Raw genomic sequence first — 20954 nt, 5'->3', positions numbered from 1 at the left:
AGGAGGATACCCCGCGTCCAAGGACAGAGGAGAAACCACAGTGAGACGGTAGGAGGGGCGCAATCAGAGTAAAATCAAATCCCATAACTGCTGGGTGGGTGACTCACAGACTGGCGAACACTTATACCACAGAATTCCACCCACTGGAGTGAAGGTTCTGAGCCCCACGTCAGGCTTCCCAACCTGGGGGTCCGGCAACGGGAGGAGGAATTCCTAGAGAATCAGACTTTGAAGCCTAGAGGGAATTGATTGCAGGACTTTGACAGGACTGGGGGAAACAGAGACCCCACTCTTGGAGGGCACACACAAAGTAATGTGTGCATCGGGACCCAGGGGAAGGAGCAGTGACCCTGGGGGAGACTGAACCGGACCTACCTGCTGGTGTTGGGGGGTCTCCTGCAGAGGCGAGTGGTGGCTCTGTTTCACCGTGGGGATAAGGACACTGGCAGCAGAGGCTCTGGGAAGTTCTCCTTGGCGTGAGCCCTCCCAGAGTCTGCCATTGACCCCACCAAAGAGCACCGGTAGGCTCCAGTGTTGGGTTGCCTCAGGCAAAACAACCAACAGGGAGGGAACCCAGCCCCACCCATCAACAGTCAAGTGGATTAAGGTTTTACTGAGCTCTGACCGCCACAGCAACAGGGAGGGAACCCAGCCCCACCCATCAACAGTCAAGTGGATTAAGGTTTTACTGAGCTCTGACCGCCACAGCAACAGTCAGCTCTACCCACCACCAGAGCCTCCCATCAAGCCTCTTAGATAGCCTCAACCACCAGAGGGCAGACAACAGAAGCAAGAAAAACTATGATCCTGCAGCCTGTGGACCAAAAACCACAGTTACAGAAAGATAGAGAAGATGAAAAGGCAGAGGGCTATGCACCAGATGAAGGAACAAGAAAAAACCCCAGAAAAACAACTAAATGAAGTGGAGATAGGCAACCTTCCAGAAAAAGAATTCAGAATAATGATAGTGAAGATGATCCAGGACCTCCGAATAAGAATGGAGGCAAAGATTGAGAAGATGCAAGAAATGATTAACAAAGACCTAGAAGAATTAAAGAACAAACAAACAGAGATCACCAATACAATAACTGAAATGAAAACTACACTAGAAGGAATCAATAGCAGAATAACTGAGGCAGAAGAACGGATAAGTGACCTGGAAGACAGAATGGTGGAATTCACTGCTGCAGAACAGACTAAAGAAAAAAGAATGAAAAGAAATGAAGACAGCCTAAGAGACCTCTGGGACAACATTAAACGCAACAACATTCGCATTATAGGGGTCCCAGAAGGAGAAGAGAGAGAGAAAGGACCAGAGAAAATATTTGAAGAGATTATAGTCGAAAACTTCCCTAACATGGGAAAGGAAATAGCCACCCAAGTCCAGGAAGCACAGAGAGTCCCATACAGAATAAACCCAAGGAGAAACACGCCGAGACACATAGTAATCAAAGTGGCAAAAATTAAAGACAAAGAAAAATTATTGAAAGCAGCAAGGGAAAAACGACAAATAACATACAAAGGAACTCCCATAAGGTTAACAGCTGATTTCTCAGCAGAAACTCTGCAAGCCAGAAGGGAGTGGCATGATATACTTAAAGTGATGAAAGGGAAGAACCTACAACCAAGATTACTCTACCCGGCAAGGATCTCATTTAGATTTGATGGAGAAATCAAAAGCTTTGCAGACAAGCAAAAGCTAAGAGAATTCAGCACCACCAAACCAGCTCTACAACAAATGCTAAAGGAACTTCTCTAAGTGGGAAACACAAGAGAAGAAAAGGACCTACAAAGACAAACCCAAAACAATTAAGAAAATGGTCATAGGAACATACATATCGATAATTACCTTAAACGTGAATGGATTAAATGCCCCAACCAAAAGACATAGACTGGCTGAATGGATACAAAAACAAGACCCATATATATGCTGTCTACAAGAGACCCACTTTAGACCTAGGGACACATACAGACTGAAAGTGAGGGGATGGAAAAAGATATTCCATGCAAATGGAAATCAAAAGAAAGCTGGAGTAGCTATACTCATATCAGATAAAATAGACTTTAAAATAAAGAATGTTACAAGAGACAAGGAAGGACACTACATAATGATCCAGGGATCAATCCAAGAAGAAGATATAACAATTATAAATATATATGCACCCAACATAGGAGCACCTCAATACATAAGGCAACTGCTAACAGCTATAAAAGAGGAAATCGACAGTAACACAATAATAGTGGGGGACTTTAACACCTCACTTACACCAATGGACAGATCATCCAAAATGAAAATAAATAAGGAAACAGAAGCTTTAAATGACACAATAGACCAGATAGATTTAATTGATATATATAGGACATTCCATCCAAAAACAGCAGATTACACGTTCTTCTCAAGTGCGCACGGAACATTCTCCAGGATAGATCACATCTTGGGTCACAAATCAAGCCTCAGTAAATTTAAGAAAATTGAAATCATATCAAGCATCTTTTCTGACCACAACGCTATGAGATTAGAAATGAATTACAGGGGAAAAAACGTAAAAAGGACAAACACATGGAGGCTAAACAATACGTTACTAAATAACCAAGAGATCACTGAAGAAATCAAAGAGGAAATCAAAAAATACCTAGAGACAAATGACAATGAAAACACGACGACCCAAAACCTATGGGATGCAGCAAAAGCGGTTCTAAGAGGGAAGTTTATAGCTATACAAGCCTACCTAAAGAAACAAGAAAAATCTCAAGTAAACAATCTAACCTTACACCTAAAGAAACTAGAGAAAGAAGAACAAACAAAACCCAAAGTTAGCAGAAGGAAAGAAATCATAAAGATCAGAGCAGAAATAAATGAAATAGAAACAAAGAAAACAATAGCAAAGATCATAAAACTAAAAGTTGGTTCTTTGAGAAGATAAACAAAATTGATAAGCCATTAGCCAGACTCATCAAGAAAAAGAGGGAGAGGACTCAAATCAATAAAATCAGAAATGAAAAAGGAGAAGTTACAACAGACACCACAGAAATACAAAGCATCCTAAGAGACTACTACAAGCAACTTTATGCCAATAAAATGGACAACCTGGAAGAAATGGACAAATTCTTAGAAAGGTATAACCTTCCCAGACTGAATCAGGAAGAAACAGAAAATATGAACAGACCAATCACAAGTAATGAAATTGAAACTGTGATTAAAAATCTTCCAACAAACAAAAGTCCAGGACCAGATGGCTTCACAGGTGAATTCTATCAAACATTTAGAGAAGAGCTAACACCCATCCTTCTCAAACTCTTCCAAAAAATTGCAGAGGAAGGAACACTCCCAAACTCATTCTATGAGGCCACCATCACCCTGATACCAAAACCAGACAAAGACACTACAAAAAAAGAAAATTACAGACCAATATCACTGATGAATATAGATGCAAAAATCCTCAACAAAATACTAGCAAACAGAATCCAGCAACACATTAAAAGGATCATACACCACGATCAAGTGGGATTTATCCCAGGGATGCAAGGATTCTTCAATATACGCAAATCAATCAATGTGATACACCATATTAACAAATTGAAGAATAAAAACCATATGATCATCTCAATAGATGCAGAAAAAGCTTTTGACAAAATTCAACACCCATTTCTGATAAAAACTCTCCAGAAAGTGGGCATAGAGGGAACCTACCTCAACATAATAAAGGCCATATATGACAAACCCACAGCAAACATCATTCTCAATGGTGAAAAACTGAAAGCATTTCCTCTAAGATCAGGAACGAGACAAGGATGTCCACTCTCACCACTATTATTCAACATAGTTCTGGAAGTCCTAGCCACGGCAATCAGAGAAGAAAAAGAAATAAAAGGAATACAAATTGGAAAAGAAGAAGTAAAACTGTCACTGTTTGCGGATGACATGATACTATACATAGAGAATCCTAAAACTGCCACCAGAAAACTGCTAGAGCTGATTAATGAATATGGTAAAGTTGCAGGATACAAAATTAATGCACAGAAATCTCTTGCATTCCTATACACTAATGATGAAAAATCTGAAAGAGAAATTATGGAAACACTCCCATTTACCATTGCAACAAAAAGAATAAAATACCTAGGAATAAACCTACCTAGGGAGACGAAAGACCTGTATGCAGAAAACTATAAGACACTGATGAAAGAAATTAAAGATGATACCAACAGATGGAGAGATATACCATGTTCTTGGATTGGAAGAATCAACATTGTGAAAATGAGTATACTACCCAAAGCAATCTACAGATTCAATGCAATCCCTATCAAATTACCAATGGCATTTTTTACGGAGCTAGAACAAATCATCTTAAAATTTGTATGGAGACACAAAAGACCCCGAATAGCCAAAGCAGTCTTGAGGGAAAAAAATGGAGCTGGAGGAATCAGACTCCCAGACTTCAGACTATACTACAAAGCTACAGTAATCAAGACAGTATGGTACTGGCACAAAAACAGAACCATAGATCAATGGAACAAGATAGAAAGCCCAGAGATTAACCCACGCACCTATGGTCAACTAATCTATGACAAAGGAGGCAAAGATATACAATGGAGAAAAGACAGTCTCTTCAATAAGTGGTGCTGGGAAAACTGGACAGCTACATGTAAAAGAATGAAATTAGAATACTCCCTAACACCATACACAAAAATAAACTCAAAATGGATTAGAGACCTAAATATAAGACTGGACACTATAAAACTCTTAGAGGAAAACATAGGAAGAACACTCTTTGACATAAATCACAGCAAGATCTTTTTTGATCCACCTCCTAGAGTAATGGAAATAAAAACAAAAATAAACAAATGGGACCTAATGAAACTTCAAAGCTTTTGCACAGCAAAGGAAACCATAAACAAGACGAAAAGACAACCCTCAGAATGGGAGAAAATATTTGCAAATGAATCAACGGACAAAGGATTAATCTCCAAAATATATAAACAGCTCATTCAGCTCAATATCAAAGAAACAAACACCCCAATCCAAAAATGGGCAGAAGACCTAAATAGACATTTCTCCAAAGAAGACATACAGATGGCCACGAAGCACATGAAAAGATGCTCAACATCACTAATTATTAGAGAAATGCAAATCAAAACTACAATGAGGTATCACCTCACTCCTGTTAGAATGGGCATCATCAGAAAATCTACAAACAACAAATGCTGGAGAGGGTGTGGAGAAAAGGGAACCCTCTTGCACTGTTGGTGGGAATGTAAATTGATACAGCCACTATGGAGAGCAGTATGGAGGTTCCTTAAAAAACTAAAAATAGAATTACCATATGACCCAGCAATCCCACTACTGGGCATATACCCAGAGAAAACCGTAATTCAAAAAGACACATGCACCCGAATGTTCATTGCAGCACTATTTACAATAGCCAGGTCATGGAAGCAACCTAAATGCCCATCAACAGACGAATGGATAAAGAAGTTCTGGTACATATATACAATGGAATATTACTCAGCCATAAAAAGGAACGAAATTGAGTCATTTGTTGAGACATGGATGGATCTAGAGACTGTCATACAGAGTGAAGTAAGTCAGAAAGAGAAAAACAAATATCGTATATTAATGCATGTATGCGGAACCTAGAAAAATGGTACAGATGAGCCAGTTTGCAGGGCAGAAGTTGAGACACAAATGTAGAGAATGGTCATATGGACACCAAGGGGGGAAAACTGCGGTGAGGTGGGGATGGTGGTGTGCTGGATTGGGCAATTGGGATTGACATGTATACACTGATGTGTATGAAACTGATGCCTAATAAGAACCTGCAGTATAAAAAAACAAACAAAACAACTAATACTAAACTTTCATTGGGTTATTTGTATGGAAATATGTTAATATAAATGTTTCAGACATTACATGAAATTTCTAAAAATCTTATATTTGTATTTGTATGGAAATATGTATGGAAATATGTTAATATAAATGTTTCAGACATTACATGAAATTTCTAAAAATCTTATATTTGTATTTGTATGGAAATATGTATGGAAATATGTTAATATAAATGTTTCAGACATTACATGAAATTTCTAAAAATCTTATATGTTCTGGTATAATGTTATAAGTAATAATCCTAGTTATTACTTTAAAATGTATATCTCAGAAATAACTAATTTTCTTGTCAACTGCATTATTATGAACTTTCATCAAATCTTTAACCGTGGTCATTTTTAAGTCTTTTGTCATTTACAGACAGTCCTGGGTGTACTCTGATGATTTTGCAAATATGTTCCTATAAAAGGGTTTCATCTTCAAGAAATTCATGGAAAAGACTCTGACAAGTACAGGTTTCTGGTAACTGACTGTACTGCTGAACTGAATGAATAAGCATTTTCAGAACTCTAATGAAAAACTGATGAACTCATAAAAGTGCTAACAAAAGATCAAGATGAAAAAAAAATTAATTACATGGGACTGAGTGAACTGATGAGGATGAGTATAATTTTTGTGACTTTCTGTCTGAATTTAAAAAAAAAAAAAAAATCCCACAAGGACTCAGAGGCAAAGAATATACAAATCAATTTTCACTGCAAAGTAAAGGAGCTGTTACAGTGGAGGATTACTGGACTGAATGTCAATATTATGACATAGTATGAGTGTGTTTCATGTTTGGTAATTGCAATCATTGTTGCTTTTGTTGTGGTCATCCATGTACAATGCTTGGTGTCAGTCTATTTATGTCTTGTAAAAATAAAATACAGTGTGTGTGTGTGTGAATAAAAAAAAAAAAAAAAAAAAAATTATAGCTATAGAAAATTAAGTTAAATAAGTAATACTTATTTACTTAAGAGTTGACTAAAACTGTAAAACCTAAGTGATTCCTTAGTATTAAGGATTAACATTTTTAAGAAAATCTAGTACCTTAATTTATAATTTAACATTTATTAAGACTAGTTAAAAGTTCATAGAAGAAATGCGGTTAAATTATATAAGCAATTGTGATTTTTAAAATAAGCAACAATGCCATAATTTTCGATTATATTAGTTACCCACGTTTCTATAATCGATAACCAGTCATGTATATTTTTTTCTTTTTCTTTTTTAAATTTTTACTAGGGAAGCAGCCGCATAGCACAGGGAGATCAGCTCAGTGCTTTGTGACCACCTAGAGGGGTGGGATAGGGAGGGTGGGAGGGAGACGCAACAGGGAGGAGATATGGGGATATATGTATACGTATAGCTGATTCACTTTGTTATAAAGCAGAAACTAACACACCACTGTAAAGCAATTATACTCCAATAAAGATGTTAAAAAAAAAAAAAAAAAAAGAATCATCCTTATGAGTGCAGCTTACATTTTTTAAAACACTTTCCTAAAAGGCATCTTATTTTGGTAGTTGCCAAACCACCACCCAACTCTCCCCTCTCCCCGCCGCCCCCCGGCCAAGAAACACAAGGCATGGATCTTTGTCCCTTTCATAGATGGAGGTAAAAATGCTGGGCAGTATTACACAAGGGTTGAATGAAGCCAAATTACAAAGCACTTAGCACAAACGTGGCAGAAGATAAGGGCTCCCTGAGTGGTGGTCAGGGTCAAGGTGGCCTTTAGTGCCGTTAAGCCCCGTCTCCAGGAGCACACTCACTACTTTGCTCATCCGGAGCAACTACAACAGACCCTTGTCTAGCTGCCCTACCTTCCGACTTATCCCATGAATATGTTCTCCATACTAGCAATCTTACCAATACTCAAATCTGGTCATACCACTCCTCAGTCTAAAACCCTTCATTAGCTCCCCATTTGCCCAGGACCAAGTCCAAACAACTGCAAGTGGCTTGCTGAGTCCTGCACCATGAGGCCACTGCCTCCCCATCACCCCCAAACTCCTTCCCTCCAAGCTCCTACGTCCCAGCCACTGCTGCTCCTCTCTCAGCTCCCCCAACATTTTGTGCTCCCTCTTGCTTCTGGGCCTTTGCACATGCTTTGTGCTACCTGCAACACTCCCACCACTCTGACTGCCCCCCTGCCCTCACACTGACCTCAACCTCTGACACTTCCCCTAACACTTATTCATCCCCCAGTTCTCAACTGAAATGTCGCTTCCTCCAGGAGCCTGACTCTAGACTAGGACAGATACTTCTGTTGTGTGCCCTCAGAGCAACTTGCTCTTCCCATCAGAACATATGGCACACTTAGCTACACTGCTTATTTATCTCCTTGCTCCGCTAAGATGATAAGCCATGTGTGGAGGTGAATGATACTGAATCCTAAGAACATAAGAAAGGAGAAAGAAGGATGGAGGGATGGAAAGAGAGACAGCAGGAAAGAAAGAAGAAATTGCCTAAGCTCTCCAAGATTTTCCTTATTCAGGCCTTTGCTTTGTCTTTATATTTGGGTTGATTCTATATCTGACCTCTGGGGAGAAAGGAAGGATAGGGAACCACCCCCAGCAAACTGAAATAGAAGAGCACTGCTTTAAAAAAAAGAGAAGTCAGAGATTTATTCTTTAAAAGTCAATATTTATGCTTGAGAAATTTACCCATGGAAATTAAGAAAAATTCAGAATCAAGATTTAGAATGTCCTCTAAGCCAAGGGTTCCTTCTGAGAAAGCTCCTTGGAATAGCCAGTTCCTCACTAAGAGAGAAACAGAGCAGCTCAAAGCCTGGCTGAGATATTAACAAACCATCTCAGGGACAAGATACAATCAGCCCCTCCTTCCTTTGTGTCTCATGGTAACCGATATGGGCTTCCACCTGTACCTAGGGGTTTACACGTCCATCTCCACCTACTATGAGCAACGGTCAGGACTCAGACCTGAGCTATGTATGTCCCCAGGACTCCATACACTGCTTGGTACACAGTAGATGCTCAAGAAATGTTTTCTGCATGAATGAATGAATGACTTTTACTCGTACTCCTCTTAGAATAAGCTACCTTTATCATTCATTCTTTGAATGCATATTTATTGTGTGCCTATACAGATAACAAGACAGATGTAATTCCTCACCTGATGGAGTTTGTAATCTCTTGGAGAGGTGGACTTGAGCACATAATTCCAAGTGTGCTCAGTATTAGGAAAGAGACACACAGTGAACTGGGAGCCTATGAAATGGCTAAATTGAAACTGAGAGATCTGCTCTTGCATGGGATTTAGCCATGCAAAGGGAGAGGAGGCGAGAGAGAAAGTTCCAGCAACCAGGAAAAGTTTATGAGAAGGTCCCAGATAGAAAAATGCAGCCACAGAGGCAGCTCTGAGAGGAGACCAGATCCTCCAAGCCTGAGAGCCCACAGTGTGGTGCGGCAGTTTCACACTCACCCTAGCAGGAGAGCCCTCTTCCAGCAAAATCCTCCGTGGAAGCCATTGGCGTAGAACATAAAAGCAGAGTTCCTCTGGTTGGAGCTGCAGCTGTGTTTGCCAAAGAAGGCAAATATTTTAGCTCAGGGCTTCTCAGACTTCAGCATGCATACAAATCACCTGGGGATCTTGTGAAAAGACAGATTCTGACTCAGGAGGCCTGGGGGTAGCGCCTGAGAGTCTGCCTTTTTAACAGCCCCCAGGTGATGCCAGCCAACGCTGCTGGTCCACCAACATCACTCTGAGCAGCAAGATCCTAACCACTTCTCAGGCAGTTAACCAGGACCCGAGAGGAAGCAGGAGATGGCCAAACGACCTCTGCAGATCTAATGGCAGGCCTGTGTGGGATGTGCTTTCAGGGATGTGTGAGTCTGTAGGTCAAGGGGAGACCCTGTGAGTTGGGAGGCTGGACGTGCTCTTGTGATCAACGTCACTCGTGTATACATGCTCACACCTGCTTCCGTTTGAGGATGTGTGAGTGTGTGTGTCTCTTTAAGCAGTGTGTATGTGTGTGTGTGTGCACACCTCAACAAATGCTCACAAGTAGAACAAGAGTGATGGATGCTAAAAATAGTTCCTGGGAGTTATAGCAGCATAATCCAGATTTAGAAGAAAATAAATTATTTGATCTGTCATTCTGATGTCAATGGGTCACTTACAATCCACCTAACTCTTGCCCTATTATTTTAGTTCCATTGACCAGAAAGGAGTGGGGGCATGGTGTAGCTCATAAAAGAATTGTCTCTCCTCCCAAGACTTGGTTCAAAGGCCTCACTCAACTCCATGGGCATCTCAAAATGGTGCACAGTCAAAGGCACCCAAGCCTGGAGAGCAGAGGGCTCAGACCACCTCGGGATTTCAGGACTATCTGAAGATCTTCCTCGCCACCACCGGTTACAACGCCTGAACCCATACAGTTGGGATTTGTGCTCCCGTAATCTAAAGATTTCCAACCTAAACGATTTTCACTTTTCTATATAGGATAATACTTTAAGCCTTTATCACGTAATTCTTTGGGGAGTTTGAAGACTAGTAAGTGAAAGCAAGGCCTCTGTAATGAGACCCTGGATATGAGCCACTGTTTTTTTAAGACCGCCTAAAGAACAAATATGATCCTTGGTTGCACTAATAAGAGGGTACAAATTAAAAGACATGGATTCCAAAGAATTCCATGTATTCAGAATCCATGGGGCAGCCAGAGTGATCTTAAAAAGCAAATCTTTGTCATGCTTCTCCACCACTTAAAGCCCTTTGACTGGCCATTGCTCTTAGAATACCTAAGTCCTTCAAATGACATATGCAGTCCTGCATCACACAGCCCTAGTCACCACTCCAGCCCCATGTCCCCCACTGCTCTCCCTCTCTCACTAACAAAGCGCCATCCACGTTGGCTTGCTTTCACCTCCTGCCACATGCCAAGATCTTCTCCTCAGGACCTTTGCACATGCTGTTTCCTCTGTCTGAACTGCTCTCCTCTCCCTTGACACCTAACCAGCTCTTGCCCGCCCTGCAAAACCTCAGCTTAAAAGCTACTTCCTTAGTGAAGTAGCTTAGTGAATTCCTCAGTCTATACACCTCAGTGTCTTCTGCTCCATCAGAGTAACGAGAGCTAACATTTTTTCAGTGTTTAGAATGTGCCAAGCTTGACTTTAAGCACTTTTTTTTTTTTGCAAATTGAATTATTTTATCCTTCAGTATTTAGAAACAGAGGGATAGATCATCAAAATAGATAAGCACTTTTTATTTATTAACTACTAATAACAACCCTAATGAAGTAGTCATTATTATGTCCCTCCATTCAACAGATGGGGAAACTGCGGACCCGAGAGGTTGAACAACTTGTCCAATGGCACGAAATGGTAAGCGGTAGAGCTGGAGTTCAAACCCAACCACCCTAACTTCGAATTCCTCACTCAACGCATGTTCTTCCCACCACATCCCAGAAGCCAGGAAGCGGGTTTTAATCTCCACTCCATCACCAACACCCAGCACAAATACCTAGCATACGGTAGGCACTTAGTAAACATTACTCATTTGTTGTATGATACAAATTACTCACTTGTTGAAAGAAACTGAATAAGCAAATCAGGGTGAGGCCCAAGGAGGAAGTCTACAAATTATATCAAAAGAGAAATGGGTGAGGGTGCAGGAAATGCTCAGCTGCAAGAAAAGTCTACAGGTCTGACCTCAGAACTGAAAAAGGAAACAGATTTCTCCTGAGTGGCTGCAGAGGACAGAGCCAGAAAAAACTGGTAAAAAATCACAGAAAGGAGATTTCAGCTCAGTAAAAGGAGCATCACTCAGTGTTACGCCAAAATACAGAGCGCTTCTCTTTGGTAGTCAAGGAAAGGCTGGATAACCATTTGATAGGAAGGTAACTGGAGTGACTCACACTTCAGCTGGGGATCCAAACTGGATCCTCTCTGTGTGTCTCTCCAGCCCTGGTATTCTAAGGACCTGTGAGTCCCACCCACCCCTTCTACCCCACATTCCCTGAGGATCCAAAGAAAAAATGTCAGCAAGTAAGTAAACCCACAGAGGTGGTCATAATTTGCTCCTAACTGAAAATAAAAAGAAAAGGTAAACTGGAGTCAACAAACACAGCAGAACAGGAAGATTGCTCCTCCTAAGAGCCCTGTAGCCCAGGGACAGGAAAGTTGGGCTCTTAATGAAACAAGAAGGCCCTTTCTTAACCCACGAAAGGCGCACTGGGTAATTCCACCACTCCACCTCCCTGCCTCTCTCAGAGCAAAGCACTGCTCTGAGGGATGGAAGGGACATCTGGGGTCCCTTGAAGCTGTGGCTGAGAGGTTTCATTTGCATGTAGTTAAATAGACAGAAGGGTACTTCTACTAGATGACCTGGAAGGGCCTTCCTCATTTATATTTTGATTTTATGAACTGAATTACATTGCATCATAGCATATGGGAACTAAAAGAAAACTTAAAGCATCCAATCCAATCCCTCTGCTTTATGGAGAAGGAAACTCAGGCACAGAGTAGGGGTGGATTGTCCAAGGCTGCACAGTAAATTGGTAGCAGAATTGGAACTCAACCACTTCTCTCTCGACCTCTCCTGTAAAGCTTATTTTTCTCCAGTTTTCTAAGACTGTTTTCTCAGAATTGGTGCTTTCTGAGATCAGGCAGGCCCTGTGTCCAGCTTCTTTTTTGTCACCCCCTCAGAGAGCCCTTAGTATGGTTCTATTCAGTGAAAGCTCCATCTGTGACCAGAAACTAACTCCCAACTCTTGAATAATCTTTTCATAAGGACCAGGTGATTTCTTTCTACTCATGAAGGCCAAAGGATCTGGAAACAGGAGCACAACAGAAACCAGAAGGGTGGGTGCCCAAATAACTGCCCAGGACACTGTAGATATTCTGATGTTTATTTGGGGGCTGGCTTGGTGAACTGGCTCTCACTACAGCACTGGAAAAAAGAAAGATCTAGAATGAGTAAGCTAGACATAACCGTAAAGATCTCCCAAGCCAGCGACTCCCCCAAAACTAGTGCCTCTATTTGCCATGGTGAAATAAAAAATTAAGGAAATGTTTAATAATATTTGTACATATGTACAGACACTTTCCTGAAAGAAACCTCCTTTATTCTGAGACTATGTTCTTCCTTCTTTTATAGTTATTATTTATCCCTTCTTTTATGAAATAGTAGTGGTAGCAAATGGTACTTGGTTTGGGGTTTTGTTTTGTAAGTCGACACCAATGTTGACAACCCTGTGTTTGGGTACCCCAATTTTTGGGGAATTTCAGAAATCCATGAAGTCTGGAAATTACCAATCTAAACCAGTATTCTCTTTTTATAGTTGTGGGACCAGTGGGAAAAAATTAAATGTCTCCATGTTCTCATAGTCAAAGATTACAAACCAAATGCAAAGCTTGAGAATCCATAAAACTACTCCCATCTCAGCGCTAAAGTTGCTATGTGATCCTGGGCAACTTGTTTTACTTTGGGCCTCAGTTTCCCAATCTGGAAAATGGGCACAATAATCCCTGCCCTGACTTCCTCACAGGTAGCAAAGGTCAACACATCCTTTGAATGTAAGGAGTATAACTATAATCAGCTCTGTGCAAACAGCTGCAAATTCCAATGTCTGCAGGACCAGGTAGGCAATGGAAACAAGTAAAGCAGACCAAGTGTGAGTGAACAGATAGCAGCTGCCACTCAGTCTCAGTGTTGAGGAACTGACTGAGGCCTGGTGGGGAGTGGGGAAAACTAGCAAGTCTGGCAACTGAAGGGAGGAGAGAGGCTACCCCAGCCAATTTTTACCATGCAGTAATGTGGGCTGAGTATAACCAGATATTCTCATTTTCAAAGACACTGGAACTTTACATTTTTATTAGCTATCTTGATTTTTAAATGTTGACCACAAATTCAAATTTTAAAAATTGAGAGAGACAACAAACAACCCAATCAAAAAAATGGACAGGGGACTTCCCTGGTGGCACAGTGGTTAAGAATCTGCCTGCCAATGCAGGGGACACGGGTTCGATCCCTGGTCCAGGAAGATCCCACATGCCGCAGAGCAACTAAGCCCATGCACCACAACTACTGAGCCTGCGCTCTAGGGCCTGCATGCTGCAACTACTGAAGCCCGTGTGCCTAGAGCCCGTGTTCCACAACAAGAGAAGCCACCACAATGAGAAGCCCACACACCACAACGAAGAGTAGCCCCCGCTCACGGCAACTAGAGAAAGCTTGCACGCAGCAACAAAGACCCAAACGCAGCCAAAAATAAATAAATAAATAAAGAGTAGTATTTAAAAAAAAAAAATGGACAGAGGTCCTAAATAGACATTTCTCTAAAGAAGGCATACACATGGCCAACAGCAACATGAAAAGATGTTTAACATAGCTAATTATTAGAGAAATGCAAATCAAAACTACAATGAGATATCACCTCACACGAGACAAAAAATCTACAAGCAATAAATGCTGGAGAGGGTGTAGAGAAAAGGAAACCCTCTTACACTGTTGGTGGGAATGTAAATTGGTACAGCCACTATGGAGAATAGTATGGAGGTTCCTTAAAAAACTAAAAATAGAGCTACCATATGATCCAGCAATCTTACTCCTGGGCATATATCCAGAGAAAAACATGGTTCGAAAGGATACATGCACCCCAATGTTCATAGCAGCACTATTCACAATAGCCAAGACATGGAAGCAACCTAAATGTCCCCTGACAGATAGATGGATAAAGATGATGTGGTACATATATACAATGGAATACTACTCAGCCATTAAAAAGAATGAAATAATGTTATTTGCAGCAACATGGATAGACATGGAGATTATCATACTAAAGTGAAGTAAGTCAGACAGAGAAAGACAAGTATCATATGATATCGCTTATATGCAGAATCTCAAAAAAATGATACAAATGAACTTATTTACAAAACTGACACACACTCACAGACTTAGAAAACAAACTTATGGTTACCAAAGGGGAAAGCTGGGGGGGAGGGATATATTGGGAGTTTGGGATTGACATATACACACTACTTATATAAAATAGATAACCAACAAGGACCTACTGTATATTACAGGGAACTCTGTTCAATATTCTGTAATAACCTAAATGGGAAAAGAATTTGAAAAAGAATAGATACATGTATATGTATAACTGAATCACTTTGCTGTACACCTGAAACTAACACAACAGCTAATCAACTAAACTCCAATATAAAATAAAAAAATTTTTTTGATAAATATTAGTGTTATTTATGTACATATGAACTCTGGCAAACCAGTAACAAAATTAACAACCAACTGCAATTCCAATATCAACATATAAGCATGCAATAAACATGCTACTTTAAGTTCTTTTAATTAACATTTTAAGAAAAAAATTCTAAAGTAAGTTTTCAATTACAATATTAAGAGCAGTTACATTTACTTTTATTTTTAAACTTCCCTCTATTTCTGTTTCCCAAAATGAATATGTTTATGAAAAATGTTGAACTGACATCAGATTTAACAGAAGTATTAAACTGGGACCATAAAGTTAGAAAGACTCAAGCAGAATCCTATTTTGTTTTCCTCAGATTTATGATTTCCCAAAGAAAACACTAAACTAAGGTCTGTCACTAAAGTGGGACTTTAAAAATGCATACCATGTTAACACATTTACAGCTTAAAAACAGCTATAAATAATTTGCTTAAATCTGACCTCTTTAGGAAATATTTTTAAAAAGTAAAAGAGAAAATGACCAATCTCATTAGCGTATTTTAAGCAACAGCCTTGATAACAGTGGACATCCAAAACTTCTGTAAGCACAGCAGGTAGGGAAATTACTCCTTGGTAGAATTTTGTGTATCAAATAACAATATCTGCCATTAAAAATCTGTGCTACTTGGGTTACCAATTCACCAATATTATTCAAATATTTTGCTAGCTAAAATCTAAGTAAGTACTTATTGGTTCTGAAATCTAAATATGCCTATTTTCTTTTTCAGGAAAGAAATATCTGAAATATCTGCAGAGAACAGTTAGTGAATCTATAAGATTTGGAACTTGTAGTATCTATGTTTATTACAGGGGAAACATTAGAAATTCCAGATACAGTAATGGGTCTTACTTTATTAGCAGCAGGAACAAGCATACCAGACATGATCGCAAGTGTGTTTGTTCTAAGAAAAGGTAAGAAGTAGGTCCGTCAAGCTGCAATGCCCATTCTTAAAAGCCTGGCTGAAATACACTGAGCAAAGGTACCTTTAAAATATTTATTTCCTCAGTAACATACTTTGAAGAAAAAAAAAGGAGTGACTCAAGAGGAAGGATTTACTATTTAATAGCAGATTAATTTCACTGAATCTAAACCCCCAAATAATATTCATCTGAAATGTGCAGTAAATCATAATTAACCATGTTATGATGAAAAGCAACAAGTAATCTACATACTTTACTGAAAAATGGTTTAATAAATAATTATTGGATAAATAAATGTTAAGACTTCAAACACTAACCCCCCCCCCCCAAAATTCAAAAATACAAATTTAGTAACTTTTGCTCTAATACAACAATTTTCCAAAACAAACAGAGGAAGTATCCAGTGTTTTCTCTTATGAAGCTTATAAATAATAAAGTACAGTATTGGTATGCATATTTTAACAACATGCTTTTTTTGCAGGCAAAGGAGATATGGCTATGTCTAACATTGTGGGATCCAACGTGTTCCATATGCTGTGCCTAGGTGTCCCATGGTTTATTAAAACTGCATTTATAAATGCATCCACTCCTGTAGAAGTGAACAGTAGAGGACGAACTTACATAACCATCTTTCTCAACATTTCAATTATTTTTCTTTTCTTAGCAGTTCACCTTAATGGCTGGAAACTAGACAGAAAGTTGGGAGTAGTCTGCCTATTATTATACTTGGGGATTGCAACATTATCAGTTCTATATGAACTTGGAATTATTGGAAATAATAAAATAAGGGGCTGTGGAGGTTAATGTTAATAGTGTTATGTGGAAAATGTGAATGATGGGGAAGGGCAGAGAAGGAAAACTCCATTTCTTCATTTAAGTCAAATAAAAAATATTCTGAACTTTAGAATCTAAAACTTACAATAATTCTTTATCACCAACAAAAAAGTAATTTAAAAGCAACCAAAATCATATCCTAATTTGTCTGAGCCCTTTCTTTTCAAGGACAATTACATATATTAAACAGAAGTTTTGAAAAAACCATCTATGTTTTACCTTACAATATGTTGATAAAAGCTGGGGACACTTGAACAAACAAATCCCACTACGTAGAACTGAAAACAACATGAAAATGGCTTATTTCATTAAAAACAGCATAACCATTCATTTAAACTGAATGACCAGACTTGCTGTCTTTAAAAATCCAAACCTGAGATTAACAAAAATCAGAGTATATTTAACACTATACTGTTAAAAGCTGGTGGGAGTTTTTAAAGTACATTTTTACAACTTTTGTAAGCATACAGTATTACTTTAAAAAATGACTTTTACTAGGAGATTCAGCAAAACAGACGTAAGAATGTTCCAACTGTGGTTTCAAATTATGCATTATGATACAAGCGAACATCAATTTCTCTGCCAGTGATTTTTATGTCATTCATTATTCTGCAGCCTTTTTCAGCTGATCCTGGGGAATCAGATCTGACTGTTCCACAGCCTTTTGACTTTCCATTCTCCATTTTTATTTCTGCAAACATTACATGACATTTCTGACAAATATCTGGTTGCCTTTGGAGCCTATTCTGTCTCTCATTCCACTTCCCATCAGACCTGATAAAAATCCTCGATCCATATTGATAGTCCTTTCCAGGATAGCTCCTATACCTGGTCCCATTCTATCAAAGCTGGAACTCATCCAATCCAGTCCCATCCCCATTCCTCCAGTCACGCTGTTCATGCCACCCATTCCACCACCAAGTCTACCAAAGGAATCTCCAAAGCCTCGATTTATTCCAATATCACCATGTCCAAAATCTCTCTCCATGCTACTAGTCATCGCACCACAGTATAGCTCTCTCATTTGACCAACTCCTCCAAATCCTCCCATGTTATTCATTGCTTCCAGACCACCAAACCCAATTCCTCCTCCAATTCTATTCATTGCTCCAAAACCTGGACCATCCATTCCCATACCACTTGGACCTAAATTTCCCATTCCACCACCTATGTTCAACTGGCTGGCACTAATAGGCTGTCCACATGGACCAAGTCCCATTCCAATGCCTGCAAGACCACGTGGTAATTGTGGTGTTTTACTATCATGTGAATGGTAGTCTTCATGAGGGACAGACTCGTCATCCATTTTCACATGCATAGGTCTATCAAAGAAAACCTGCCCCTTGAACATAGAAATTGCTTGAACTGCTTCAATTGCCTGTTCAAAAGTGACTGTGCCCATTACTCTGCTTTTGCCATCTTTGTCTTCTTTAATATCTGCCCGATTTACAGTTCCAGCTACGCCGAACACTTCCTTTGGCTCCTCCCAACCAACTTTGAAGTCACGATTAGCAACAAAAATTGTGGAACCAAGTCTATCAGCCTGCAAATTACTGATAACCTCAGGAGGAACGTTTGGATTATTGAGAATGGAAGGTGGTAAATTCATCAATCCCGATTCCACGTCGGGTACCTGTCCTCCTGGAAATGATCCTCCTGTTGGTTGCAATGTCCTACGAGCATTTTCTCCATCAGGATCCTCTTTGATATTCAAGGGTCTTCCACTAAGATCATATTTGTTCATAGTTTCTAGTGCTTTCTTGACAAATTCTTCATCTTTGAATTCAACCACACCACAACCCCTTGATTTTCCTTCCGCATCCTTAAAGAGCTCCACATATGTAACCTGACCCAACTTTTCCTCTCATTAGATCTTCAATGGTTTGCCATTTCATGTCATATGGGATGTTGCTAATAAAAACTCTGTTACGATTTGGACCCTTCTTTTCTCCAGTGCCTAAATTCTTGTCTTTTGAATGAGGATGAAATCCATTGGCCCTCTTATTTCCTACAGATTTTTCTTTTAATTCAGGTTTCTCTTCTTTGATTCACCATTCTCCATTTTAACGCCATTGGAGCTGCCGTTGTGCTGCGGCGGCTGCTTCTCCTGCGCGGCTGGGTGAGGTTTCCCCCGGTGGCTCCACGGGCTGTGGATGCGGGCTGTCGTCGCCAGCGGCCCTAAGCACCTTGGGCTTGTCACGTCGGCCATCCCGCTGCCAAGGCCTCCGCCTCTGCCGCCTGTGTTGAGGGGCCCTGAGTGCTACAGTAGTGGCAGCGGTGGGCTAAAAGTTTTTTTTAAAAAGACATTTCCTCAAGTCCATTCTCTAGTAGGTCTGTGTCTTTATTCCCGTCATGCGGGTGGCATGGACATATATACACTACTAAACGTAAAATAGATAGCTAGTGGGAAGCAACTGCATAGCACAGGGAGATCAGCTCGGTGCTTTGTGACCACCTAAAGGGGTGGGGTAGGGAGGGTGGGAGGAAGGGAGACGCAAGAGGGAAGAGATATGGGGATATACGTATATGTATAGCTGATTCACTTAGTTACAAAGCAGAAACTAACACACCATTATAAAGCAATTATACTCCAATAAAGATGTTAAAAAAAAAATTTCCATTGTCAATTCGTTTTTGAAAACAAAGAAAATTCGAAGTTTTAAATTTAAGAATAAATGGAGAGAAACAAGCAAAATAATGCCATATGTGGGCTGCCCATATGTGAGCCAGAGGTGCCCCTATCACCTATGGTCTCAGTGATTCCACTTTGCTCTTGCTCTGGAAGCCCCACAGGCAGGTCAGATCAGTAAGCACCAAAGTGCCCTTTATTACCTAACGACAGGAACACAGCTCAGACCAACCTGAACAGTACAAACATGCAGTAAAGATCAGCCCCTGAGGATCTGTACAGACATTTCAGAGTTGGGCAAGGGATAACGCTGGTTGACAAAACTCTTCATGAATTAAGATGGCACTCTCTGTAAAGGCTCTCCTCTATATTTTAACACTCGGAATCATCTCTCTGAATGCTCTAACCAGCTTGCAATGCAATTTTCTCATCCTAAAAAATGGGACCAATTATACAAGTCTTGCCTACTTAAGAGATTGTATATAATTTGAGTACAACAAGGATGGTAAATATATGGCAAGATTATGTCCCTGATAGTGAAGGTGATGATGGTGATGATGATGATAACAGTGTGCGAGGCACTGTTGTATATTAGGAATATTAATTTAATCCTCTGACAACCCAGTGAGGTAGATACTATTATCATTGGCATTTTATAAATATGAAAACTAAGGCACAAAAAAGTTAAGTAACTGCCCAGTGCTACATGGCTGAAAAGTGGCAAAGCTGGGAGCATTCCTGCTGAGCCTCAGAATGCTTGTCCCTAGAGTGATCCAAGAAGCCCCTACCAATTGATCAAGTTGGCACGCAGATTAAAATCTATTATCCCAACTCTAGCCTAATTCAATGCCTGGGACAAAAGAGGTCCTTTTACCCTGATTAAGTATCAGCTCCCTTTCATCCAGCTTCACGATGTGTTACAAAGATCAAATCACCAGATGGGTATGGGCAGTGGAGCTCAACCTTCGCCTTAGTGGCATTTGGGGCTGGATCATTCTTTGCTGTGGAGGCTGCCCTGTGCTCTTTATGGTATTTAGCAGCATCCCTCGTCTCTCCCCACGAGATACCAGTAGCACACTCATACCATTCCCCTTTGCCAGCTGTGACAACAAAAAGTCTAAGGCCATTGCCAAATGTCACCTGGGCGGGGTGGGAGGGACTGTCCCCGGTTGAGACCCACTGGTGTAAGGGATGATTAGTCAGATTCCTCCTCCTGGGCCCAAGGTGATGCACCCCGGTTTCTCACGGCAGATGGAACTCTCATTGTGGAATGGAACATGGAACACAGCGGATGGAACTCCCAATATAGAACAGAACATGGAACATGGTGGGTGGAAATCCCATAATAAAATGGAACACGGAACACGGCGGGTGGAACTCCCATTATGCAACGGAACATGGACTATGGCAGGTGGAACACCAATTGTGGAACGGAACATGGAACACAGCGGATGGAACTCCCATTGTGGAACATAACATAG

The 20954-nt window shown here is 40.2% G+C and overlaps 1 protein-coding gene across 1 annotated transcript; it reads right to left on the bottom strand.

The window, feature by feature from the left end:
* Positions 1–17389: 17389 nt before the first annotated feature.
* LOC118892545 (myelin expression factor 2-like) lies at positions 17390–20600 on the bottom strand. The gene is given in 6 exon segments (XM_036847297.1): positions 17390–17553; positions 17556–18705; positions 18707–18891; positions 18894–18970; positions 18972–19126; positions 20541–20600. Coding segments are annotated over 6 exon segments (1791 nt in total).
* Between the last annotated feature and the right edge of the window lie 354 nt (positions 20601–20954).

Source organism: Balaenoptera musculus, chromosome 3 (assembly GCF_009873245.2).
Source record: "Balaenoptera musculus isolate JJ_BM4_2016_0621 chromosome 3, mBalMus1.pri.v3, whole genome shotgun sequence".
NCBI lineage: Eukaryota > Metazoa > Chordata > Mammalia > Artiodactyla > Balaenopteridae > Balaenoptera > Balaenoptera musculus.
Note: the sequence above shows the minus strand (reverse complement) of the source record. Positions and strands in the feature narration are given on the sequence as shown.